We start from the raw sequence: 25,637 nt of genomic DNA, 5'->3' as shown, positions 1-25,637 counted from the left end.
CTGAGTCCCTCTCTACCTCCCACCTGGTCCATCCTGACCCCCCCTCTGAGCCTGGTCCACCCTAAGCCCCAGGTCCCCCCCCCGTATCTCCCTCAGACCCTCCCTTCTATCGCCACCTATCCCGAGAGCCCTTCCCAGAGCTCTGCCATCTCTTCTCTCAGGCCCTGGGGGCAGACAGTTCATTCCTTTCCGAGTCTCCTTTGGCCACCCTTGCAGCCACGCTCCTCCGAGATGGGGCGGGCAGCCTGAGGGAGCCCTGCCCGGCTCCCGGCCGAGGGGCCGAGGGTGCTGGCCAGTGACAGTCTCACCCCATGTGCATCAGCAGGGCGGGGCTCACGGGGGGAGTGGGGGTCGCGGGCTGCCCCTGGGGCCTGGGCAGAGCAGGAGGCAGCAGCGCACACTTGCCTTTCCCTCCCTCCTCTGAAGCCCCCACGACGCTGCGAGTGGCTGCCGCAGGCCCAGGTCACAGCAGCTCTTGGCTGGCGCATTGCAGAGCGATGTGCAGGGGTGCAGGCAGCCTCCCGTCCAGCGCTGCCGTTTGCTGCTCCGTTCCTTCTCCACATGGTTGGGTGAGTCGCCCTGGCTGCCGGTCCCAGCCCCGGGACAGTTCTCGGTGTCCGTTTGCTACTGGGCCAAGCTGTCCTCGTGCAGAGTGGTGTAGATCAGGGTGACTCCATTGGTGACTCCTATCCCAGGGTAGCTATAAGCAGGATTTGGCCTGGTACCTCCTTTTGTTACCTAACCCAGACAGACACACAGGGCAAAACACACTGAAAAGAGCCATGAAAACCCTTTGCACCAGAGCCAAGCCGCAGCCATCTCAGCCTGAGACTTAAATCCAAGTTGCTGTTTTGGTGCCGTAGCAGCCAGTGTCCCTCTCTGCACCTGCGTGGATGGACAGAGCCGGGGGCTGTCCCAGGAAAGGGCCGTTATCTTGTACCAGGGGACAGTAACCAACGGGATCTGACTGGCCCAGGCCTCCAGGAGACGCTGAGTGCAGAGCCTGCAAAGCTGTAAGGAGTTTCCTAGCCCATGATTTCTACCCAGTGCTAGCAAGAGTTCGTTTAGCTAGGAGTCCACAGAGCAAAGGGGCTACCCACCGTAGTGAGCCTCCCTCGGTGCGCCCGCGTGTCCCTGGGGGGGGGTAGGTGGTGTGTGCTCGTGTCCCTTTGGGTGGTAGCTGGTGTGGGACCGTGTGTCCCTGGGGGGTGGTAGCTGGTGCATGAGACTCCCTAGGGGATGGTGTTTGTGTGTGTCCCCGTCCACAGGGGCTCGCTAGTCAGTTAAATTATTAACCTTTTGCTTTTCCATCCCTCTTGCTTTCTCTGCCAAGCCCAGAATTCTTGTTTTCTTTCTTGGGGGGTTGTGACAGCAGCAGGCTGGGGCTCTGGATGTGACCTCAGCTTCCACCTACACCCAACGCACTCTGCAGCTGGGAGAGGACCTAGATCAGAGCCTTAGTCTGGCCAGTTACTCTTGGCTCTACACTGCCTGACAGGCAGATCTCCGGGCTGCCCCCTGCCCCTGTCCTCGCTGAGCAGCTCCTGTGTGCAGGGCATTTCATCTGCTCTCCCTGATCAGGGTGACGGGCTCTGCAGCCCGAAAGAGGAGAGAGCCCACTTAGCTGAGTGCAGTCGATTGCCTGTGTCAGTGTCCAGGCAGCAGGACCCTCCTGTGGGGCTCCCCTACCCTGGACGATGGGGGGGCAGCTGCAGAGATCGGGATGCCTCGTGCCTTTGCTTAGATCCCTGCTGCGGGTTCCACTTGCGTTACCCTGGGTGGCTGAAGAGGCTCCTGTTTGCTTTGCTCAGGAAATGGGCATCGCTGACTGGCTCTGCCCACGCAACTCGGGGGCCAGGCTCGCCAGGAGAGGCACAGGCTAGACCTCTCCTTGCAACAATGTACCAACTTTCAGTCCGGCTCATCTACCCAACGGGGAGACGCTGACTCAGAGAATCACGGACATGTCGGGCTGGAAGGAACCTCGAGTCCAGCCCCCTCCGCTGAGGCAGGACAAGTAACCCTAGACCAGCCCTGACCCGAGTTTGTCCAGCCTGCTCTTAGATGCCACACCCTCCCTTGGAAACGCTCAACTCCCCTTAGAGTCCGAGAGTTTTGCTAATATCTAAGCTGCAGATTAAGCTGGTTACTTCTTGTTCTACCTGCAGTGGACACAGAGAACGATCGATCACAGCCCTCTTTATATCTGCCCTGAACATATGAAAGACTGTCATCAGGGCCCCCCTCCATCGTCTTTTCTCAAGACTAAAGTGCCCCGTTTCTTTGACCTTCCCTTGGGTCAGGTTTTCTAACCCTTTTCTCATGTTTATCATATCCGTTTTAAACCATGTGAATGTATAGGAAGATAATTAGGCGTTTATCACTAAACTAAAAGATAACTGGCAAACCCTGTCCATACCGGCCTGCCTTTCACTGCCTTTCCCACTGCCCTGGCCCTGGGGCCTTGCTAACCCCATTCGTCTGGGGGAGAAAGCCTTCAGCAAGCCCTGATGACTGCATTCCTAGTGCAGGACGGGAGGCTGAGGCAGATCTGAGAGCTCCCGGGTAACCTTGTCTCTGTCTCCCAGCGTACAGAAGGGTGATAAGGCTGACAACCGGGACTCCTGCGAGGGCAGAGAGCAGCGCACACAGACCAGTCCCCAGTCTCTCCAATCCCAGCAGCTCTGTCACTAAGTGTGCAGTGTCTCTCTGCTGTAGCGATGTGAGATGCCCCACAGCGGGCAGAGCAGCTGGGCCCTGCTTTGCAATGGGACGCTGCCCCATGCTCGGGCTGGGCCTTGGCAGCATGTACTGGCTGAGCCCAGGTGGAGCCTGGACCCTTGCTCCTTGCCCCCGATGGCAGGGAGTTATCAGGAGCCAGGAGGAAGAGCCGAATTCGTGTTAATTAGTAACAAGAGGATCTGATGAAAGGAGAATTCTGGGAGCAGAATACACAGAGCAATGAACTGGAGAGCACAGAGAAAGTGAGCAAAGGGCCCAGACTCTGCACAATGCAGCCAGGCTGGTCGCTGGCCCCTGGCTTCAGCCCCCCACCACTCTGGAATGCCGGGTGGTTTGGTCACTTGCCCTGCAGCTGCTGATTCATAGGGAAATAGCTTCACTCAGATCCTAAAGCGCAGCCATCACGGCATGTCTTGGGGGCGCGTCGACATCGCTCGCCCCAGGCGCTCACAGATCCTGAGTCAGGCCCAACCAATCATGAGATTGGCTCAAAAATCCCAAACACTGGGTTCTGGCCATTTGCTCTCTGAGCCTTTGGGGGTCAGTAGGATCAGAAGAGGCTAAAATAGGCAAAGAACAAGTTAAAAATTATTTAGACAAGTTAGATGTCGTCAAGGCACCAAGGCCTGATGAAATGCCTCCTAGAATACTCAAGGAGATATCTGAGACATTAGCAATTATCTTTGAAAAGTCATGGAAGACGGGAGAGAGTCCAGAAGATTGGAAAAGGGCAAATATAGTACCAACCTATAAAAAGGGAAATAAGGACAACCCAGGGAATTACAGACAAGTCAGCTTAATTTCCGTACGCAGAAAGATAATGGAGCAAATAATTAAGCAATCAATTTGCAAACATCTAGAAAATGATAAGGTGATAAGTAACAGTCAGCGTGGATTTATCAAAAAAGAAATCACGTCAAACCAACCTGATAACTTTCTTTGACAGGGTAACAAGCCTTGTAGATGGGGGAAGCAGTAGATGTGGTATATCTTGACTTTAGTAAAGCTTTTGATACTGTCTCACATGACTGCCTGGGAAGGAGTACTGCGGAAAGGGATCTGGGGGTCATAGTGGATCACAAGCTAAATATGAGTCAACAGTGTAACGCTGTTGCAAAAAAAGCAAACATCATTCTGGGATGTATTAGCAGGAGTGTTGTAAGCAAGACACGAGGAGTAATTTTTCTGCTCTACTCCGTGCTGATACTCCTCAACGGGAGTATTGTGTCCAGTTCTGGGCACCACATTTCAGGAAAGATGTGAACAAAGTGGAGAAAGTCCAGAGAAGAGCAACAAAAATGATGAAAGGTCTAGAAAACATGACCTGTGAGGGAAGATTGAAAAAAATGGGTTTGTTTAGTCTGGAGAAGAGAAGACTGAGAGGAGACATGAGAACAGTTTTTCAAGTATGTAAAAGGTTGTTACAAGGAGGAGGGAGAAAAATTGTTCTTCTTAACCTCTGAGGACAGGACAAGACGCAATGGGCTTAAATGTAGCAAGGGAGATTTAGGTTGGACATTAGGAAAAACTTCCCAACTGTCAGAATGGTTAAGCACTGGAATAAATTGCCTAGGGAGGTGGTGGAATCTCCATTGTTGGGAATTTTAAAGAGCAGGTTAGACAAACAAACACCTGTCAGGGATGGTCTAGATACTACCTCGGCCTGCCTTGAGTGCAGGGGACTGGACTAGATGACCTCTCGAGGTCCCTTCCAGTCCTATGGGTTTATGATTTTCAAACTTTTCGCTGCAAAAGTGAGGGGTAGAAAGTTACTGGCTATAAAATGGAAGCTGAGATTCACACATAACCTTCGCCACAGGAGCTGGGTTTTAATATTGTCAGGCACACACGTGACTCGCGAGTTGGTAACACTTCTTGGAACCTTGAACAGTGTTTTAACTCCCCTCTCCTGTGGGCTGGACTTGGTCTTGGTTGTTGGGTTTAGAGTGACACACAGATCAGACTGGATGGTCTGGTGGCCCTTTCTGGCCTTAAACTATGACTGTCTGAAAAGGCCTCTCATCGCCTGCCCAGCTGGTTCCAAGGAGAGACTCACTAGCCAGCTCCTTATTGTGGGGCTGCCGCGGTGTTTGGAAAAGACTCCCCGGCCCACGCCAGCCAGTGGGTTTCAAACCTGGCTCTACCTGCCTTCAGCTTGGTGCACACAGGTTTTGTTTAGCCCTGCTATAGAGTCAGCCCCCAGAGCAGGGTCCCAGCAGATACTGCCTGTGCAAAGGCCTTCAGCCCCCTTCCAGGCCTGCGTGGGGGGAGTCAGTCACCTCCTGGTCATTTGTTTTTTTGACCTTCTGACTGTTTGTTTTCTCCCTGCAGAGGGGCAGGCTAAGCAAACAGTGAGTTCCTGGGACGGGAGGCTGCAGCCCTGCCTCAGTCTGCCTGAGCAGTCCAGGAGCCACGCGCCATGAGGCTGCTGGTCCCAGCTCTGATGCTGGGTTTGCTCTGCGGAGCTTTTGCAGCTGAAGGTAAGTCTCTGCTCTCCCCTGGGCTGGGCTCCCTGCTGGACAGTCCAGTTCCACATGTTCCCTAGCTCCCGCTTCCAGCTAGCCTTTGAGAGAGGGTCTGTTGGGCTTCTGGGGGCTGGGGCTACTGAGGCCTCCAGCCGGCCAAGGAGCCCAGGAGAAAGCAGGATCTGAGTTGGGGTTCTGGCCGGGGTCGCCAGGCAGGATCTTGAAAGGAGCAGCCAGGCGCTGCTGACCTCTCCCCACAGGCAGATCTCCATTCACGGCACTAGTCACACACCCCACAGCCAGACACCCTCAGCTTCAGCACGTCCTGGGGCTTGGGGAGAAGCGCAGCAGGGAGGGGTGGGGACAAGGCACTAGTGAAATCCTGCTGCAGTGCGCAGGGCTGGCCTGCTACAGAAATGCAGCTGCCTGGGTGGTGGGACTGACAATAGCCGTGGCCTGGTTAGGGTGACCAGATGTCCTGATTTTATAGGGACAGTCCCGATTTTGGGGTCTTTTTCTTATATAGACTCCTATTGCCCCCCAGCCCACCCTCTGTCCCGATTTTTCACACTTGCTATCTGGTCACCCTAGTCCTGTTTGCACCAGCAGCCAGCCAGCGCTAGCAGGTGGGGCTGGTGTGGGGAGTCGCTGGCTGCCCCAGGGCCGTGGCTCATTCCCTGGGGGTGGGTTTGCTGCGGTTACTTCCCGGCTGGCGGTTGGCTGTTTCAGAGTCGTGTGTGGGCCGTTGCGAGGATGGTTTCCATGCCCAGAGGAAGTGCCAGTGTGACGCCCTCTGTGTGTACTACCAGAGCTGCTGCAGTGACTACGCGATGGCCTGCAAGTCGAAAGGTACCTGCCCCTCTGGAGCCCCCCAGGCCCTTTCCCCTCGCCAGGGAGCAGTCACAAGCAAGGCCCGGGCTCCCTGCGGTTGCCATTGGCTGGTTGGTAGCAGGAAGGGCGCCCCAGATTTGCGTGTGGCGATATGCCTGGGTCAGTGAGTGCCCAGCCAGCAGGGCCCCTTTCCGCAGCTGCTGTGGTCAGTGGGACGTTCCATTAGGAGGCAGGCTGATGCTGAGCCCCCTTCACTGAGGGGCCCTTGTGATTTCCAAGGCGCAAGGAGTCTGGGGGGCTAGAGACTGATTCAGGGGATGGGGCGCGTAGGAGGGACGCTTCTTCCCACGCTGAATGGGAACGTTCTTCTGGCAGCACATGTCACCTCTGGCCCAGCCACTCAGAGCCCCAGCACAGAGTCAGGGCTGTAGCATCCCCGGGGCTCCCGGCTGCTGACTGGATCATGCCGAGCCTCTTTCTTGCCCTATGCACAGTGACCCGCGGGGACATGTTTGCATTCCCCGAGGACGACTACATGGACTACAGCACCAATGCTACGTTGGGTGAAACCACAGAGACCCTCGACACAGCGACTGACCCCCCAACCACATCTCCAGACCCAGTCACTGCTGCCACTGTTGATTCGGTCACAGTGCCAGGCAGTGGGGTCCCCCTGCTGGTTCCCAGTGGGCCGGAAGAGGTGGAGCAGGAGGAGGTGGAGGAGGTGGAGGAGCTGTGCAGCGGAAAGCCCTTTGATGCATTCACGGACCTGAAGAACGGTTCTCTCTATGCATTCCGAGGTACTGGCAGGCGAGTGCTGCCCGCAGGCACTGGGCGAGGGCTGCATAGGCTTCCCCCTCCGGGGCACTGACTCACTTCCATCTCAGGTCACTCCCATCGGCCAGATGCTTGGCGGAGGAAGGTGGGTCTCAGCCCAGTTCCCAGAGATGTCCATGCCATCAAACCCACTGGCTGGGCCCTTGACAGCCTGGACTGACGGGCCTTGGAGCCTGAGTCCCCCACACAGGCAGATGCCGTGCCGGCAGGGCAGAGCCCTGGGTCGCTTGCATTGCCGTGGCTGTCCTGGGCCTGGTGAGGGGCTCCGGCTTGGTGCAGAGCCTCCCTGCAGATTGCCAGCCTTTCACACTGTGCACACTCGGGGCAGGAAACAAGGCAGTGGGGGACTTTGGGGGGGTGGGGGGCGCTGCCCCCCTCACGGCTCCTGTCTCCCTCCTCNCGGGGCAGGAAACAAGGCAGTGGGGGACTTGGGGGGGGGGGGGGGAGCTGCCCCCCTCACGGCTCCTGTCTCCCTCCTCTCTCAGGGAAATACGTCTATGAACTGGACGAGAAGAGCGTGAGGCCCGGCTACCCCAAGCTCATCCGCGATGTCTGGGGCATCGAGGGGCCCGTTGATGCCGCCTTCACACGCATTAACTGTCAGGGCAAGACCTACATTTTCCAGGTGGGGCCGCGGGCAGGGTTGGTTAAAGTCCTGCCTGTGCTGCTGCTGCATGGCCTGACTCGGGAGCACCAGTCACACCACCGGGCCCCCCAGCCAGCCGCTGCCGGCTCCTTTGCCTGCCCCACTGACGATCTGCGAGGCCTCGTCCCCCTGGCCTGGGCCCCTTTGCAGAAGGGCGGAAGGGGGCAGAGCTGACAGGCCAGGCACACAGCTGATGGCCCCGGTCAAAGGTGGGACAGTGACCAGAGTTTGGCAAGAGCCCGTGGGCATGCACCAGGCAGCCCCATTGGTGTGCAGGGCGTGGCCAGGCCAGCGTCCGGCATGGCAACAGGGTGAGCGCAATGGGGGCGGACACTTCACTGCAGGGAATTTACATCGCTCAGGGCTGTGAGTTCATGGCCCAGAGTCTTTGTGGCTCTTGAATCCTGCTCCCCAGGGAGGGACATGCTGCCTGGGCCCATGGCAGGCTCTGCCCAGCAGCAGTGCCCCCAGCTGACCCTGCCTTGTGGCTGTCTCCCAAGGGCAGTCAGTACTGGCGCTTCAACGAGGGTGCCCTGGACCCTGGCTACCCCCGCAATATCTCGGATGGCTTCCAGGACATCCCTGATGACATCGACGCAGCCTTCGCCCTCCCCGCGCACAGCTACCATGGCCAGGAGAGAGTCTATTTCTTTAAAGGTAAATGAGCTGCTCTCACAGCTGGCCCAACTACCCCTCCCAGCTGTGTCCCCCGACAGTGCCACTGGGCATGGCCCCCACACACGGGCAGTGCCCTCCGCTGGTGGTGAGCCTCAGCTCACTGCAGCCCGTTGCTCACTGGCCCTGCTGTTCTCCGCAGCCCAGCTATCCGGCAGCACTGGGCCGTCCCTGCCTGGCTGCTCAGCCCGAGGGCACAGGGCACACGGGGCCCAGCAGCTGCAGGGCCCTCGCCTGCGTACCAGGCGGTGGGTGAAGTTGGCGCTGCCAGCTCCAGGCACTCAGAACTCAGGAGAGTGGCTAGAAATGATGAGGGTTTTCGACACTAATAAACGTGGTTTCGCCCATAGCTGCAGGGTGTCTGGGCTGCTCACTGCACTCGGTCATGGCGCCCAGCTGGATTGTATTGAAAGAAAAACCAGGCGTCTTGCTGCTCACCTGCCTCCAGGGCCTGGGCTGTTACTAGCGTGCCAAGAGGTGTGACAAAACAATCAGCGCTGGCTACGCTATGAAGGCTGCAGAGCCCCTGGCCACTGAGTGGAGCTGCCTTGTACTGCCAGCCAGTCCCAGTGCTGGGGGATGCCCTGCCCTGCTCCGGCCAGCAGGGCAAGGACCCTGTGCCTTGGGCCCCAACCCCGTCCAGCAGGATGGCATCGCTCCAGCCTGACAGGCTCCATGTCTCGTTTCCAGACAAGCATTACTGGGCATACGACTTTGCCAACCAGCCCAGCCAGCAGGACTGTGAGATGTCCTCCCCATCGCTGGTGTTTGATCACTACGCGCTCATGCAGGGCGACAGCTGGGAGGACCTCTTCCAACTGCTCTTTGGGGGCACCCCGTACAGTAAGTGGGGAGGAACGGCCCAGGTTATGGGCCTGGGCAGAGCAGGTCACTGAAGCCAGAGGGCTGGGGGCAGGGGGAACCAGAGGCCATGGGACGCACCCTTAGCATGTGTGAGCTGCTAGGGGCTTTGGAGTCGGGGCCATGCAGAGAGGAAGTGACCAGGTTGGGAGGTCAGGTGCTAACCAGGACAGGCAGGTTGAGGGCCCCTGATCCGGCTCTGGAGTATGTTAGACCCCAGTGCTCCTCAGTGGGACCAGCTCCACCCAACACAGTGATAGCACAGAGCGCATCCCCACATGCTGCATCCCCCCAGCCCCAAAACACCTGCATCCCACAACCCATGTCCCCAGGCTGCACCCCGCACCCGCTGCTCCCCCCGTACAGGCGACAGACCAGGACGGAGTCAGGTACCAGGTCCTGTCTGTTTTAACTGGAGCCAACGCTGTGGGGCTGTGCAAGGTGAAGAGAAAGTTGGGGAGGAGGGGAACGGCGTGGGAAACAAGGCTAGGCTCCAGGACCTCTTGCGGCAGGCTGGGTCCCACCCTCACGTCTCTCCTCCCAGCCTGCTCTTTGCCCTGTCACAGGGATTGGGGCGGCTCTGCTCCCCCCGCCAGCTCCTTTCCTTCCCTGTTCTGAAGGCCCTGGGGACCCCACTCCCTGACGCTGCCTGTGGCAAGGCTGGGTGAGCCTCTGCCTGCAGCTGGGGCACCAACCCCGGGCAGTGATGCTGCCAGCCAGTCCTCATGCCCACGCTGTGCTGTTCTGCCAGCTGGGGCCAGTGGACCGCGGTACATCAGCAGAGACTGGAGGGGGCTGCCGAGACCCCTAGATGCTGCCATGGCCGGCAGGATCTACGTCTCCTCAAAGGCTAGCAGCTGGTCTCGAAGGAGGAAATCCCGCCGGCACCGCAAGAAGTACAGGAGCCGGCGGCCGGCAGCTCACACTTTCTGGGACTGGCTCCAGGATGAATCCGATTCCTCGGACACGGACCCTGACTGGCTGCCCGGGGGCTCCCAGTGCCAGCCCATCCAGAGCGTCTACTTCTTCGTGGCAGGTGGGTCCCAGTGCCATCAGCTCTCCCCAGCTGCTCTCACAGCTGGCCTGACCTAGCCCCCCACCCCCAGCAGGGCTGGGTTTCAGCTTTGCCATGCGGCCCCATCCGCCCCCTTATGGCCACCCTTTCCCAGGGCCCGGCCGTTCTGCTCAGCCTGACTGTGAGCGATGGGGCTGACTTGTGGAGAGGCGCCTCATGGCGGGGAGGAGAGCTGGGGCAGGCTGGGCCTGGACCCGGGAGTCAGGCTGCCCTGGCAGGGCCTGGACTCTGGCCAAAGCCTTGAGCAGGGTTGTCCCTATGTTTGGTGGGAGGCGAGGGGAGGCCAGCAAGGCCAGTTCAGCTCCTGCTGCTCTGAGCTGGGGTTGAGGGTGGGGTGAGCGGAGCCCTGGGGGACTGACCATGACGCCCTTCTCTCCCGCAGACAAGTACTATCGCCTCAACCTGCGCAGCAAGCGCGTGGACTTCGCGCGCCCTCGCTACCCTCGCCCCATCGCTCAGTACTGGCTGGGCTGCCCATGAGCGGGACCGGGGAGCCCCCAAGGGGATGGGCTGCTGCCGTCCCACCATATCCACAGCAGCTGGGTCTTTCGCTAAAGCCAAATAAACAGGGAGCTCAGTGTCAGCCCTGGGCCGTGTCTGTCTGGGGCAGCGGGAGCTTCATGGGCAGGGCTGTGCAGGCCACACCCCGGCAAGGCCACACCTGCCTCCCCAGAGCCTGCAGGGGACTAGGCCCTGTGTCCTGGCCATGCACCGGGACATGGGGCGCTCCACCACGGCACGGCACTGAGAGGGTTAATAGATCACTTGGTCCCTTGGTGTGGGGCACATGCTCAGAGTCAGTCCCGGGCATCCCGCAGGCTGTAGGATTGGAGCTGCTCCTGCAGCGAGTCCAGCACCTCCTCCAGCCGCAGCTCAGGGTCAGCGCCTGCTGCTGGCCGCAAGGGACAGGAGCAATTAGTGCCAGCCCCACCCTGGGCCCCACCCTCCTCCCCTCTAGCTGCAAGGGGGTGTCAGGGAACCAGAGCTGGGGGAAGGGTCCCGATTCTGGGATGGGCCCCAAAGCTAAGGAGCTCCCGCTCCCCCCCACTGATTCAGCTCCATGAAGACACGACTTCCAGGGAGCCTCTGCCCCACATCTCCCTTAGTCTCTCTTGTGCAAAGCATGCTGGGAAAGGCTTCTCCCATCCCAGGCTCTCAGTATCTGCACAGTCGAGGCCCCCCCCCCCCTCGGGGAGCCAGGGACACCCCAGTTCTGACCCCTCCAGCCTGCGTGGGCGGCGCTCCAATAGGGAAACCTCGGCAGCTGCTGCTCCGTCACGGCTTACCTTGGTGCCCTGTGCTGCTGCCTGGCTGCCCTGGCAGGGGAGGGGCTGACGGCGCGACCTGCCCCTCCAGGCCGGGGGGAGGCTCAGGGCCCTGCTGCTGGGTGTCTCTCAGGAGCAGACACGAGCCAACGGAGCTCTTCCTTCGGCCCAGGCTCCTGCAACGCAAGCAAGGGCTGGGCTGAGTACTGGGGCCAGGGCTGGTGGCCCAGATGGAGCACAGGAGGCCACTAACCTGCCAGAGGCTGCATGTGCAGTGAGCCTGGGGCCCACATCAAATCTGGCCATGGCTGCCCCACCCCACTGCCTCCCCCCCTGTCCCTGGGTCACCTTCTGATGTGCCCTGAGCCCTGGCCTGGGGGCCTGTGCTCCTGCCTGCACAGCCCCATGGCCGGACTCACTCCTGGCCCCAGGCTGGTGACTCTCACCTTTTCCCATGGAGTAACCAGGGAGCCACAGGGCGCTGCTGGCTCTGGGGCCAGGGCTGAGCTGGGTCCTCCCATGGGCTGCCCTGGCTGGTCCCCTGGAACCTGGAACCACTCTGCGCAGTGAGCACCTCCCATGGCGGCAGCTGGAAGGACAAGCAGAGCCCTTAGGCTGAAAGCTCCCACTTCCTGTTCCCAGCCAGCCTTGCAGGGGATGGCCCATGCCTGGGAGCGCTGGCAGGGCAGCGGCAGGCATGGACAGGAGGCAGTATCTGCAAGAGGAAGAGAGCACGGGAGGGGACGTGGTGCAGGCGTCCAGCCGTGTGTGCTGGGGCTTGGCTCCATGCATGGCTGGGGGCGCCAGGGCCAGGGCGGAAGCTGGAGCAGGTGTCCCGCTGGAAGGGAGACGGGCGTCCAGGCTCCATGGCCCATCCGTTCTCTGCCTTTTGTGCTGAGCTGGGCCCCACAGGAGCGGCTTTCAGCCAGATTCAAACCAGCCCAAACGCTGGGGCGGCAGCTCCCCTGGGGCGTCACGGCCGGCAGGACACGTCAGGGGCCAGGGCCTCGGGCGCCAAGTCAGACAGGAAGAGGAGACTCACGTGGCCACACTGGGCTGCGCTGGGGGCAGGGCGGGCGCAGGGCAGGGCCTGGATGCTGCAGGAGCTGGGGGCAGCTTCGGGGGAACGTCGGGCCTGGCCCCAGCTGCTCAGGGCTGGGAGGGACTCTAGGTGCCTGGAACATAAATGAGATGAGTGGGAGTGGGGCAGCCCCAGGCATCCCAACATGCCTTCCCAGCCACGGTGCCCGGCGAGGCAAGAGCCAGCAGCCCCACAGCTTATGGGGGGAGACCTGGCAAGGTGGGACTCGGGTGAGGGAGGTCACCGCAATGACAGGCAGGTCAGTCACCCAGCCAGCAGCTCCAGGGGCTGGAGGGGGCCTGCGGTTGGCTGAGATGCTGCCCGGAGCAGGAATTCCTGCAACACCCGTCTGAGGGGCTCCCCGAGCTTGACTGTTCTGCCAGGCCTGCGCCTGCCCCAGCCCCAGGGACCGTGGCCCACAAGTAACCCAAGACTGGCCTGAAGGACGGGCCTGGGCTCTGCCATGTCCAGCAGAGAGCCCCTCCCTCACGCCACACACCCAGTGCATGCCTAGTGTCCCCCTGCACGCCCAGCACTCCCCCACACACCCCCCCGCTCCCCCCGCACGCCCAGCACCCCCCCCCACACACACAGCGCCCCCCCCCACACACCCAGCGCCCCCCAACACACACACAGCGCCCCCGCACGTCCAGCGCCCCCCGTACGTGCCGAGTGCCCCTCAGAGGGCCGGCCCCCCAACGCCAGCACTGAGAGTCCAGACCCTCCCCCCCAGTTCTTCAGGTGACTCGGAAATGCCTCCCCATCGCGCACACAGCTCAGGGCCTGGCTATTGAGGGGTTCCCTCACCCTGCAGAGCAGCTGTCACCCACCCACGGGGGTCTCAGGCACTGCCTGCATTGCCCCTCCCCCTGCCCCTTTATCTCATCAGCTCCTGCACCAGTGCACGTTGCCCTTCCCTGGCAAGGGCTTGGCTGCTCGTCAGCGGGATCGGTTCCTTCCTTGGCCAAGTAGGACAATAGGAAGGGGAGAGCGCGGTGAGCTGTGGACGCTGGGCCCCACCCCAGCCATCCATCTAGACTCTAGCAGAGCCCAGCGCTGCCCTGCTCACCACGCCCTCTGGGTAGTGCGCTGGGGCACCCCCTCGCTGGGCGTGAGGGGCCAGGAGGAGCGAGATCTGGCTCAGTCACCCAGCCCAGCAGTGCTGACCTTTCGGGGGTCCAGGCCCAGTTGGCGGTGTTCTTGAGTTGCAGAGAGCCAGGCATGGCAGGGACTCTCTGCGGCGAGAGGCGGGGGGAGGCAGGCAGAGCCTGGGTGGGTGTTGTGGAGCTGCTGGAGAGCCCAGCCGCCTGGCCTGAAGGTGAGCCCCTGGGCTTGGGACCTGGTCGGAGGAGCGGCATTTGCCTGGGGGAGTGGGGCTGGGGTGCCCCTTCCCTGAGCCCAGCCGGGGTGGGCCTCGCTGCCTGGGAGAGTCACGCTGCCGCGGGTAGCAACTGGTTTGAGGTAGCTGGGGAACACACGGTGCAGCCCTGCCCACCTCGTGTGTAGGGGGCATTGCTTTGCCAGTGACCTCTGTCCTAGGTACCAGGCCATTCCCGGGGCTCACCCACACATCCGGGCTCTAGGGAGGTGCAGGGTCCCCCCCCCCCCCACCCGCCAGGAGTTGAGTCTCCCAGGGCTCAGCCCAGGAGGGGGAACGTCCTGTTGCTACCTGTGCTGCTCGTTCTCCAGCACAAACTCCTGCAGGAGGCCACAGAGGCTGCGCCTGGCCGAGCCGGGTGCTCTCCTCGGGGGCCCTCTCTGCCCAGGGGCATGGCTCTCTCCCTGGCACTCGGGCAGCTCTGCAAGGAAAACGAGATGGGTGATAACTGGAGCCCAGCCGCTGCACCTGCACTCGGGCCAGGGCCTGGGGGTGGCAGGTCCCATACTTCTCTGATGCACAAGCCCACGGTGCCCCTCTGCAGGCTCCCCACTCCTGTCCCCAAGGGCGGCCCTGGATCCCTCTAACCCCCAGCTCTGCCCCGTCCCCAGCTGCACGCACGTGTGGGGGCTGTGTAGGCGGCTGTGCCCGCGCCCAGTATCCTGGGCAGCCGCAGCTGCTGGCGCAGGGAGAGGTTTTCCTCCCGCAGGGCCTGGATTTCTTGCTCCAAACTTTGCAGCAGCTTCTCCCGGGACACCTGGCAAATCAAAGGCACAAGGCTTAGAGGGGAGGGGGCCCCACAGCTCAGGGAGAGGGCCACAAGGGGCCCTGCCCTGGGATGCAGCGAACTCAGCTGTTCGGATGTTGTGAAGGCCAAGAGTATAACTGGGTTCAGAAAAGAAAAGATGAGTTCCTGGAGGCTCGGCCCATCGACAGCTGTTGGCCAGGCTGGGCAGGGACACAACCCCACGCTGGGGGGGTCCCTAAACCACCAACTGCCGGAAGCTGGGACTGGACGCCAGGGGCTGGATCACTAGAATTGCCCCGGTCTGTTCGTTCCCTCCGAAGCACCTGGCACTGGCTGCTGTCAGAGACAGGACACTGGGTTCCAGGTCTGACCCCATGTGACCGTCCTTGTGTTCAGAACCCTCTGGCCTTACCCTGTGTGCCACAGGCTTGGTGGTGACCTTCTTGGCCCTGCTGGCGAAGCGCAGCGTGCGCAGTGTCTCCGGGAGGCAGCGCGAGGAGGGGGAGATGCAGGCGACCTGCTGGACAAGGGACAAGGCTGAGGAGCAGCTCCCAGTGGGGCCGTCATCAGAGAGGGCTCTGGCGAGTCTCTCCCCACGGCCCCAGGCTAGCCGGCTCAGGCACTGGAATCCCGGACTCCAGCCTTGCAATGTGATTTTGACAGGTCACTTCCCCTGCTCCCGTCCCAGCGCTGCACCTGTGGGGCTGCAGCTCCAGGCCCGCACCCAGCCCTTCCCCGGGTGCAGAGGGGAGCCAGGCTCCTACCATGAGCGTGATCCCGGATCCGCCCAGGGACTCCGCCAGCAGCCGGGTGAGCTTGCTGTCCCTGTACGGTATGTGACTCCGCCTCCGTCTGGGGTCCACCAGCAGAGAGATGCAGTGCCCTGCGGGGAGGACAGGCTGTCACACTTGCCTTGGCGCTCAGGTGGCGCTGCTCCAGGCGATGAGCACACAGAAAAGCCGCAAGGCCCAGCCGAGCCTGCAGCCAGCTGGGGGAGCATGCAAGCCTGGCCCCTCCCTCTGGCGCGGCTGCAGGGGCCTTACCCAGAGCCAGGAGACTGCGGTTGATGTTGCTGGCCTCCACTAAGTGCTCCCCAGCCGAGCCGGTGTCCTTCACCCTCTCGCTGCCAGCCAGGTCCACGAAGCAGAGCACGCCTTTCTGGCAGGAGCTGGGGTCTGGGCTCACCTGTGGGGAAGGGGAGGGACCGTAGCTCACAGGTGTCCTGTTCCATGGGCCTTCAGGAACACTCCCAGCCAGGCAGCCTGCCCTGCACAGCTGGGGTCTCCAGTGCAGGCCCTAGCGAGCCCAGCAAAGGGAGAAGCACCAGGCTGGCTCAGACGGGCGTCAGCCCAGAGCAGCCCCTGGAGGGTGAGCAGGGCAGTAGCAAATCAAAGCCATTCAGGCCAGTGCCCCTCGGACCCTCCCCCAAGCTGCCAATGCAGCTGGGCCCCTGGGAGCAGGATGGGCTATGCCATGGCCCCTGAGGCCCCGCGTGCTGGGACACGAGTGACTCACAGCCTTGCGGCGGATGCGGATGGTCAGCAGGGCGTGGCTGCGACTCGAGTGCCCATTCAGTGCATGCGCGGCGCTCCGCCGTCTTCGGGTGCCTGGGAGCGGGAGGCGCAGGCAGGTCAGAGCCAGGCAAAAAGGTTAAACAGCCCCTGACCCCCTGGCGCTGGGCCTCACCCTCCTGCAGAACCTGCGCTCCCAGGGTCCTGAGCTCGTTACGGGGCAGGGGGCCTCTGCAGCCCCAGGAACGGAGATGGAGCCTCTTCCCTCAGCGGCTGGGTCTAGGCCAGCACAGGCTGTTCCCATCTGGCTGCTGCCTGTGCCCCCAGGCCGCCAGTCCTGCCTTGGAAAACAGCTGGTGACCTAGGCCAGAGCGATGCCCTGGTGCAGGTGGAAGGCTCGTGGGAGGAGCAGCTCCCCACCACTAGGCTCAGCAAAAGGGAATTCACTCCCCATCTGGCCACCAGGGGGCCCCTTCTGCACTGGGCTCATTGCCCATGGGCTGCAGAGCCCTGGGGTCTCCACTCACCGGGGGTCCTGCCTGTGCCCCTCCCCAGTGCCCTGCAAGGCTGGAGACGCCCTGTGCGGTACCTTCCTGCAGCAGGTCCATGATGGCCTCCAGGCTCCCAAACTCCACAGTGAGCAGGTTCTCGATGTAGAAGCCCCTGGTTTTGCTCCATCGCACGGGCAGGGGCCTGGGCGATCCTGGGCTCAGCAGGTCTCTCACCTGGACAGAGGGGAGGCACCGGGACAGGTGGGAATGGAGCCCAGAAAGCCAGAAGGACGTGGGTGAGCGGGAAGGGCTGTAGCAGAGAGGTAATGGGGGGCAGGGCAGGGTAATGTCTGGTGCCCATCAGCCAGCCCTGGGCATGGGCTGGGGGCATGAGGTGCTGCAGCTCTTTGTCCAGGCAGGGTGGTGGGGGTGGCCCTACCTGCTCATTGTGTATCTCCACGTACGAGGCACTGAGCACGAGGCCGGGTCTGTAGTGCTGCGTCTGCTCCAGGAGACACACAAAGGCCCTTTGCATCAGCCCCCCGAGGTAGGGAGTCGCCGGCTGGCCCTCGCTCTGCAGAGAGAGGAGAAGTCTCGGAAAGCCAATGGCAGAGTGCCCTGAGCTTCCACCCCCTGCAGCAGGAAACTGAGAACCACGCCCAGCCAGCGCCCTGCCCCCCACAGCGCCCCCTGCTGGGAGAGGCTGGGGCAACTGGGAGCTCCCCCCCACAGCAGCTGGGGTAACTGGGAGTTTCCCCTCACAGCTAGCACCCTACCCCGCTCCCCACAGTGCCCCCTGCTGGGGGAGGCCGGGGCTGGGGTAACTGGGAGCTCCCCCCCACAGGTAGCACTCTGCCCCGCTCCCCACAGCGCCCCCTGCTGGGGGAGGCCGGGGCTGGGGTAACTGGGAGCTTCAGCGCCCCACTCCCCACAGCCAGCGCCCTGCTCCCCACAGCGCCCCCTGCTGGGAGAGGCCAGGGCTGGGGTAACTGGGAGCTCCCCCCACAGCCAGCACCCTGCTCCCCACAGCGCCCCCTGCTGGGAGAGGCCNACACACACAGCCAGCACCCTGCTCCCCACAGCGCCCCCTGCTGGGAGAGGCCGGGGCTGGTGATCCGGGAGGCGCAGCGAGGCGCTGGTTGGGGTATGGGCTCAGCACGGTGTAGGTTGCCCCGAGGAGGGTCTCTCACCTGGGCTAAGGGCCCCATTAACGTGTAGGTCTTTCCAGAGCCTGTTTGTCCGAAGGCAAAGGCGGTGCAGGAGAACCTGGGGAGGGGGCAGAAGAGCCGCTGAGCACCTGCCCCCTTCCTTGGCGGGTGCAAGGCGCCCTCTCGTGGCGGAGCCAGGTAATGCAGTCGTGCCCGGTGGTAGGAACGGCTGGGTGGCCCGTGACCCAGCGGTTCGGCACTGGCACAAGATGGTGCCTGAGAGGGCGGAGGTGAAGGGGCGCACGGCTGGGGGCACGCGCTGGTGTGAGGAGGGTGTTGCTGGGGAGGGAGTGGGTGGATGCTGCTGGATGCTTGTGCCTGGGGGTGAGTCTGTAGAGGCTGTGTAGGTAGAAAGCTGCAGATGGCTGCTGGGAAAGAGGCCACAGTGGGGGGGAGCAGGCAGGGGGAGCGCGTGCATGGCTGGCTGGGGGCTATGGGGGGCAGGTGGAGGGGGAGCGCGTGCATGGCTGGCTGGGGGCTATGGGGGGCAGGTGGAGGGGGAGCGCGTGCATGGCTGGCTGGGGGTTACGGATGGGAGTGGGGGGAGGGGAAGAGGATGGGGGGAGGGGGAGCACACTCTCCACTCAGGGTTGCCTCAGCCTCACCCATTCGCTGCCAGCTCTATGAGTCGCTTCATCCCGCTGCCTTCAAACACCCCTTCCTGGGACGTGCCTGCATCGAACACTGCACTTAACCTGAAGGCCGCCTCCTGCCCGGCCGCCTTCACCTGGCGCGGGGAGAAAAGAGCTGGCTCAGGATCCGGCCCACTCAGGCCGGCGCCCAGCTGTGGCCTCTCCAGCGTGGGGCACTCACGTAGACGGTGTTGTCCCCGAGGCAGTGCACCACACGCTGGTCCCCTCTGCGGCGCTCCGGGCAGGTCAGGGGCCGAACCCTAGCCAAAGGGAAAGGCATCAGTCCCCATGCGGCCACCCTCCTGCTCCCAGGTGCCCGGCCCGAAAGCTGGCACCATCAGCCGCCCGCCCCTGCCCCTCACCTGAGCACCACCCGGAGACGTGTTTCCTTCCTGTCCGTGGGATCCTCCTGGTCACCTGCTGGGCTCCTGGAAAACAAGCCGTGTGGGGAGCAGGGACTCTGGCAGCCCCGAGAGCCGCCCCTGGGGGAGCCGGGGGCTCTCACTGGGCCATGCAGCCGCATTGGCGCTTCCCAAGCTGAGCCCTGATGTGCCAGACCAGCTGCTCAGGGATGCAGTTAACCCTTCCACCGCCAGAGGGAACGGAACCCTTGCACCTGGTGTGAAGGAATAGGAGACTCCAGGGCCCCCCGAGGCTGAAGGGGCCTGTGGTCCTTTCCCCCCTCCGGGATTGGGTGCCCTGAGCACCCTTAGTCCCTCGGTGGCCCCAGAGAGATGGCAGGGCCTCCCCACTAGCTCCTGCGACTCTCGGGCTTACTGCGCAGCTAGATGTCGTGCCTTGGCCTCCTGCCCCTGCTCCAGCTCCATCCCACAGCTCTCTGCGGGGTGAAATCGGCAGCTCTTCGGCTGCCCAACCGCCCCCTTCTCCAGCCAGAACCACCCCCGACCGGCCTAGAGCTGCCCAAGCGAAACAAGCGCCAGCTCTCCGGTTAAATATTCACCTGCTCCAGCTTCGGGAGCTAGCCCCTCCCCCAGACTCTTCTCCCCTGGCTCGGGAAGTGGCCAGCTGCAGGGGAGGCTCCCCGAGGAGGGGGCAGAGTTTGGGTCCACCTGCCGCTGGAAGCTGGCCAAAGCCAGCCCCTTTCAGAGGTACCCAGTGAGAAGAGGGGAATGACCCCAGCCAGCTCCGAGCCCCGCTCAGCGGGGAGAGGCGAGCGGCTGCAGTCGGAGCAGTGGCTGCGGGAACCTCGCTGAGCGGGTGACCAGGTCTGGAGGAAACGCAACGCAGGGACCTGGCACAGGGCAGTCGCCAGGCGAGCAGCAGGGGCACCACGTGTCAGCCAGGAAGGGCCACGACTCGCTGGACCCTCTGTGCCATGAGGGGCCCTGCACAGGGCACATGGGCAGCGCTGCGTCCTGTCTGCCGCAGAGAGGCCAGTATCCTCCCCCCCAGATGAGAGGGAGGGGCCTGAAACCCTGCGCCCCCCCCCCCCTGCACTTCCGGGAGTTAGTGCTGGTGTTTCGTTCAGTCCCAATTCACAGGGCCCTGGGGGAGGCTACTCCAGTATCTCACTCTGGTGCTAGCCATGGATGGCACACAGGGGCCTGCTCCCTCCAGCTGGCAGGCTGGCAAGAGGAGCACTTGCTAGTTATTCCCCTGGGAACTCAATTCCCCAAACAGTCCAGCAGCTGCAGGTCACGTGGCCCCTTGTAAGGCCAAGGCAGTTCCATGCTGAACCGTGCAGGTGCAGACGGGCCTACGCCGTTCAGGACAGCCAACCCACTGCTGACACCATCACACCACAGAGGAGCCTGCGGGCAGCTGCGCACAGCCTCTCAGCCTCCAGGCATTAATAGAGGATGTGCTGCGCCGATGGCCATTTGCCAGGCTGGGAGGTTGACAGCCACTTCCCCAGGACACCCTGCCCTGTGCGCTGCCAGATTGGGTAAGATTTCCCACAGAGAAGCCTGGAATGCGAGTGCGGAGGGGGCAGGCCTGGAGCATGGCCCTGGGCAGACGCTGACGGGTGGCCCATAGGGAAAGGCGACAGGGGAATATCCTGTGTGGGGAACTGGGGCCAGCCCTGCCAGCACCCAGCAAGGAACTAGATGGGACCTGGCGGGCGCCAGCAAGAAACCTGTGAGGAACCGACCCAAAGGGACGTCCCAGAGCAAAGGGAGGCTCACAATCAGGGTTTGGGTTGGTCCTCAGCATTCAGCATGTGGCCCCACAACCAAAGCTGCTCTGCCTGGGGTCACATATTGCTGTGAGACTCCCTCCCGGCTGGGTCACAGCTTAGCTTTTAAACTCCAAACCTGGAACCTGCCCCAGGTCTCAACGGGGAAGGCGGAGCCCCGGTTAGTTACCCCTGGGCTCCGGGGACGGAAGGCGCTGCTGCTCAGTGCCTGGGCCCTCCCTTCCTCAGCAACTGGGCCAGCTCCTGGGCCCCCCTTGTCATCCCCCCAGAGCACGGGCAGGGCCTGGCCTCCCACCCCGCTGGAGGAAGGGCTGGGAGACAGCAGTGGGCAAGGGGCGCAGCCCAGGGCATGGGACCTGGCTAAAGCAGCCCCAAGCTAGGGAGCCCAAAACAGCCCCGTCCCTGGGGGTGGAGAGAGACGGCGGTGGGCTGGGCTCGCTGGGGCACGTGGCTGGCCTGGGGCGCTGGGCTGGGCCGGGCCGGGCTGACTGGGAATGGGGCGCTGGGATGGGTTAGCGGGGCTGGGTAGGGATGGGGCTGGGATGGGTTAGCGGGGCTCGGATGGGAATGGGGCGCTGGGATGGGTTAGCGGGGCTGGGTAGGGGTGGGGCTGGGATGGGCCGGGCTGGGATCCCCCGACGGGCGCGGCGGGGGGGGGAGAGGCAGCCCGCGGCTGTCAGACGCCGCGGGATCAAAGCCGGCTCGCGCCCGCCCTGGGCGGTCCCAGACCCCTGGGAGCTGCTGGCCGGGGCGGGGGAGCGGAGCGGGGGATAAAAGGCCCCGGGAGGCGCCGGGCGGCCGCGCTGAGCCGCAGCCGCGGGACTGGACGGGGCGCAGGGACCCCGGCAAGAGAATGAGCCGGGCTGGCCCCGCACCCGGCCCGCGCCTCTTCTTCCCCGACGGAGACTCCGGCCGCTGCCCGCCGCCCGCCCGGGGCGCGCCCCTGGCCCGCCGGCCCGAGCCCCAAGCAGGTCGGTGCCCAGAGCAGAGAGCACCGGGGACGGGGCAGCCTGGGGCCGGGGGAGGCTCGCGGGGACCGGGGCTGGGGGCTGAGCTCTGCCCGTCTCCCCTGCCCGCAGGGAGCCGCCCGAAGCCGGAGCGGGGCGCCGGGGGCTGCCCGGCGGGGCCCAGGAGGAGGAAGCGAACCACGTTCAGCCGGGGGCAGCTGTGCGAGCTGGAGCGGGTGTTCGCCGCGCTGCCCTACCCCGACATCGGCACCCGCGAGCGCCTGGCCGAGCTCACCCACCTGCCCGAGGCCAAGATCCAGGTGAGGCGAGGCGGGGCGGGCTGGCCGCGGGGCGGGGGAGCCCCTGGTGCCCCGTCGTATCCCGCGGGCCGGGACGTCGTGGGGCGCCAGCGGGGGTCTGCGGCCGGGGCGGGGGAGTCCCTCACGGCCCTTCTCTCCCCAGGTCTGGTTCCAGAACCGCCGCGCCCGGAGGATCAAGAGCGGGAAGCCGGAGCAGCCGAGCTGCCGGAGGGCTCTGGCCAGTAAACCGCCCCCCTCCTGCCCCCCACCGCCCCAGGGACAAGGGGCCAGAAGCCAACAGGTGCCCGAGCTCCGCCTGCCCGGCAGCTCCCCGCAGCAGTGCCTGGGCCAAGCGCTGCCGGGCCTGGTCTCTGCCTTCCAGGGGCAGCTCCTGTGGGAGGACAGCTGCCAGCCCCCCTGCAGCCAGGCGGGAGCCCAGTGGCCTGTGGCTGCCCCCGGCCAGGCGGGGCCGCAGGGAGCGGACCCCACGGCCGGTGAGGGGCTCTCCTATTGGGATGTGTTCCCTGCGCAGACCTCCCTCGGCTACATCTCCGACCTCATCTATAACGCGGCCATCATCACCAACCTGGGCGAGCCCTAGGCCTGGCCCCGGCCAAGGCGGGGGCCGCAGTTGTTGCTGGGGGGCAGCCGTCAGGCCTGGCGCCTAGAGCTCCCCTGGAGCAGCTGGCCCCAGGCACTGCTGGGCTCTGTGCTGGGCAAGACATCCGGACCTGCGGTGCCAGCTGGAAACTGCTGCCCATGGACATGGGGGCAAACCCAGCTAACGGGGCCAGGCTGCCAACTGGAAACAGCCCTTAGCTGGGTCAGCTCCCCTCCGCCCGGCTCCCAACCCCCACTCCATCTAACCACTAGCCTGCAGGGCAGCTGGGCGCGGGGGGCTCTGGGCTGCCACAGGACACGGAGGACTAAGTGTCTGAGCCCCTGCAGTGATACCTGGCTGAATTAATCTGGAGGGAGGCTCTGCTCGCAGGGCGTGCAGCGGGGTGACCTCTGCATCTTGCCTTTCTTGGGTGCGCGCTGCAAAGCAATTCCATCCCAATCATAACTGTGGGGCCGCGCCCCCTCCCCAGCTTAGCGCTGTCATTTTCATTAGAGGGGAAGTATTATTGCAGTGACTCCTTAAGATCTTTGCAATACCATCCAATATCCTAAATGCAGGTCTGTGCCGCGGGCTGGCAGCGCGGGGCTGCAGCCCGGTCCTGCATATCACAATCAGCAGTAATACCAACTAATCTCTCAAAAAATACCTTAATCTCAGGCTGTATTTGCAAATGATTGTGGCCGGGCCCCGCCACGGACTTTATCTACATTACCTAATCCCGGCGCTATGTAACATTTCCAGGTTACAAAATAGATTTGCACATATCAGAAATATTAAAGCGTGTTTTTAGAAGGAGCTTAGCAGCCATCAGAACATTAATCAACATTGTTAGCTCCTGGCCCACTGCCCACTGCTAGCCCCTCCCTGGCCAAGCTGGGCCACCGGGAGCTGCAGCGGAGGGGGGGCTCCCAGCTCTGGGGAGACGGTGTCAAGGCTCAGGCCTGCCCCAGTGCGGCAGGTGCTGGTTCCCCCGCTCAGCAGTACATCCAGCCTGCTGTGTGCGGAGCGGCCTGCAGGGCAGGGTTCCCTTCCAGCCCCACCGCTGTAGCCCCGGCAGCAGTAGAACTTGTGCCCGGGAGCCCCCTTCTCTTTGCCTGCCAGTGACTGCAGAGGGGAGCATGGGAATCTCTCTGAGCCTCTGTATCTTTGCTGCCCGCGATAGCTGCGGGGCCCTGCTGTGTCTGGTCCCTGGGCACAGGGGCAGCTGTTTCTGCCAGCCCTCCCCATGGCTGCTGGCCTGCTCGGTGGCTGGGATTCTGGCACAGGTTTTCAGCAGCTGGGTCCAGGCCTGAAAATTATCTACCCCAAACCCATCCCCCAGAGGGAGGCTGCGGGCCCGGTTAGAAAGGCGATGCAGAGGGGAATGTGGCACAGCCAGCCCCCCCCCCCCCATAGGTTTGGAGGGCTGGGCCCATGTGACAGTTGAATTGCTAAGCCCCAAAGACAAGTATTTTAAAGCCATGAATCGGGCCCCCAAAGTCACAAAATCCTGACAGTTGTCAAAATAAGGGAGGTGGGAGGGGTGTCTTTGCTGTCGGGTTTCTGAGTCTTTGGGGTGCACTTGGGTCACATTTTCAAGCTTTGCACCCATGAGGACTAGACACTCCACTTAGCTTTGTTTTAAATGAGAGCCGAGATTCTCCCTAATCACTGGATTCCAGGAGCTGGGGCCCTTATGCGGAACATCCAATATTGCAGCCGCTCTGCCAGACAATAGTAGTTGTGTCTCTCCTGCAGCAGTGGGTGGCATCACTGGTCTCTGGTGCAAAGCAGGGAGCTGTATTTCTTACTGGGCTCAAGATGTTTGTGGTGCTGGGGGGACACAGAACCCTGGACTCACAGCTTGGCAGCACAGGGCTAGGTCCTGCACTGTTGAAGTTGAGGGGAATGACCCTGTGCCCTAAGAGAATGAGGAAGTGATTTCCAGGTATTCTTGTCTACGCTGAGCATCTCTGGCGCTGTGTTTGCACTGAGTTGGAATCTTATGTGGGTTTCACGTCCCAGCTGCCTGGCAAGTCATCTTTCAAAAGCTTAATTTGTAATTTAAAATCTCCCAAAGCCCATCACATCCTCTGACACAGGAACCAGCTCCCAGGAATGGACTCACTTGGCACCTGCATTCCTTCCCACAAAGTCACACCACTGATGCCACTGTCCAGTCATGGTGACTTTCAAACATGTGGGGCTGGGACGTCACCGTGTGAGGGAGGGGAACTGCCTGCAGAGCTGCACTTACAATTCCAGGTGATTTTTTAAAGGCAGAGCAGTAAACCCCCAAAGATTCACCTGAAACAGAAGCCCAGTCCCCACATGCAACAGTGGCTGTGGCAGGGGGAAGCGGGGTTAGAAGGATCAGAGTTCATCTTGCTCCTGTGACTTGTTCTTTGCCAAACACCAAGGGATTCTGGGACTTGCCATCCAGTGAACATGGGACCTGTAAGCTGCTAACAAAGCATGCTGGGTATAAGAAGGCCCATTTTCCTCAGGCTGGGACAGGTCAGGGTTAAGGGTAGGTTTGCTGTTCTGTTCTCTGCTAAGGTGGTGACCAGGGCAGGTTAGGCTCCGCTCACCTCGTCTCTCTCCAAGGGGAAGGGGCCTCAAGGTGTCTGGACAGGGCTGGGCAAGGGCCATTCTGGAGCACAGAGAGTGGTGAATTACTGGGGTGGTTCGTCCAGCCCCTGAGAAGGAGCTGTAGCTCAGGAGTTTGTTTTCCCTCCTTGTGGATTGTCACGGATTACCCTGGGAGGGGGTGATTCGGGTTCAGCAGAAGAGCTAAACCACCCAACCAATGGAGAAACTGAGGCACCAGCTGAATCTGATGCTAACAAGGTAAGTGCACCTCTGCGGTGGGACCGATGGAAGCAGGACGTCTCACCCTGAAGCCAGGTTTTACTTACGGTGGACTTAGGCAAAGAGGGAGTGAGAAGCTGGGTGCATCTTACCTAGACCAGTGTAAGAGGGAGTCAGACTCCTATGAGATCCAACACCCTGCTGCAGTCACTCTGCCTCTGGCTTGGGAGGCTACAGAAATAGGTCACACACGCCTTTTATTTTATACAAGCAGGGCTCCTTTGTATCGACTGGACTGGGTGAGGATCCAAGCAGCGGGAGCACCCACAATCCCAGTTGGAGAGATGCAAAGAGCTGCCCAAGGAGTGGTAACAT

The 25,637-nt window shown here is 62.4% G+C and overlaps 3 protein-coding genes across 4 annotated transcripts; 2 read left to right on the top strand and 1 right to left on the bottom strand.

Moving 5' to 3' along the window:
* Nucleotides 1–873: 873 nt before the first annotated feature.
* On the top strand, nucleotides 874–10,715 carry VTN (vitronectin). The gene is made up of 9 exons (XM_034752967.1): nucleotides 874–1,013; nucleotides 5,074–5,222; nucleotides 5,937–6,056; nucleotides 6,533–6,838; nucleotides 7,361–7,500; nucleotides 8,022–8,178; nucleotides 8,887–9,039; nucleotides 9,809–10,093; nucleotides 10,515–10,715. The coding sequence occupies exons 2-9, from the start codon at nucleotides 5,162–5,164 to the stop codon at nucleotides 10,610–10,612; spliced, it is 1,320 nt and encodes a 439-aa protein (XP_034608858.1). The 5' UTR covers nucleotides 874–1,013; nucleotides 5,074–5,161; the 3' UTR covers nucleotides 10,613–10,715.
* A 140-nt stretch (nucleotides 10,716–10,855) lies between these two features.
* KIF12 (kinesin family member 12) lies at nucleotides 10,856–19,357 on the bottom strand. The gene is made up of 16 exons (XM_034752970.1): nucleotides 18,809–19,357; nucleotides 18,628–18,706; nucleotides 18,420–18,541; nucleotides 17,797–17,872; nucleotides 17,046–17,180; nucleotides 16,705–16,840; nucleotides 16,120–16,211; nucleotides 15,648–15,789; nucleotides 15,369–15,487; nucleotides 15,017–15,121; nucleotides 14,478–14,613; nucleotides 14,148–14,277; nucleotides 12,440–12,572; nucleotides 11,844–11,986; nucleotides 11,419–11,573; nucleotides 10,856–11,021 (listed from the first exon to the last, which is right to left on the bottom strand). The coding sequence occupies exons 1-16, from the start codon at nucleotides 18,967–18,969 to the stop codon at nucleotides 10,930–10,932; spliced, it is 1,956 nt and encodes a 651-aa protein (XP_034608861.1). The 5' UTR covers nucleotides 18,970–19,357; the 3' UTR covers nucleotides 10,856–10,929.
* SEBOX (SEBOX homeobox) lies at nucleotides 19,357–23,267 on the top strand. 2 transcript variants are annotated; one of them, XM_034752969.1, is made up of 3 exons: nucleotides 19,357–19,839; nucleotides 21,684–21,871; nucleotides 22,014–23,267. In XM_034752969.1, the coding sequence occupies exons 1-3, from the start codon at nucleotides 19,806–19,808 to the stop codon at nucleotides 22,449–22,451; spliced, it is 660 nt and encodes a 219-aa protein (XP_034608860.1). In that variant the 5' UTR covers nucleotides 19,357–19,805; the 3' UTR covers nucleotides 22,452–23,267. The 2 variants fall into 2 exon arrangements, with proteins under 2 accessions (XP_034608860.1, XP_034608859.1); XM_034752968.1 differs by having other exon boundaries at nucleotides 19,357–20,352.
* The last annotated feature ends 2,370 nt before the right edge of the window (nucleotides 23,268–25,637 follow it).

The sequence above is a fragment of the Trachemys scripta genome, chromosome 18, assembly GCF_013100865.1.
Source record: "Trachemys scripta elegans isolate TJP31775 chromosome 18, CAS_Tse_1.0, whole genome shotgun sequence".
NCBI lineage: Eukaryota > Metazoa > Chordata > Testudines > Emydidae > Trachemys > Trachemys scripta.
This window is presented reverse-complemented; position numbering and strand designations above follow the sequence as displayed.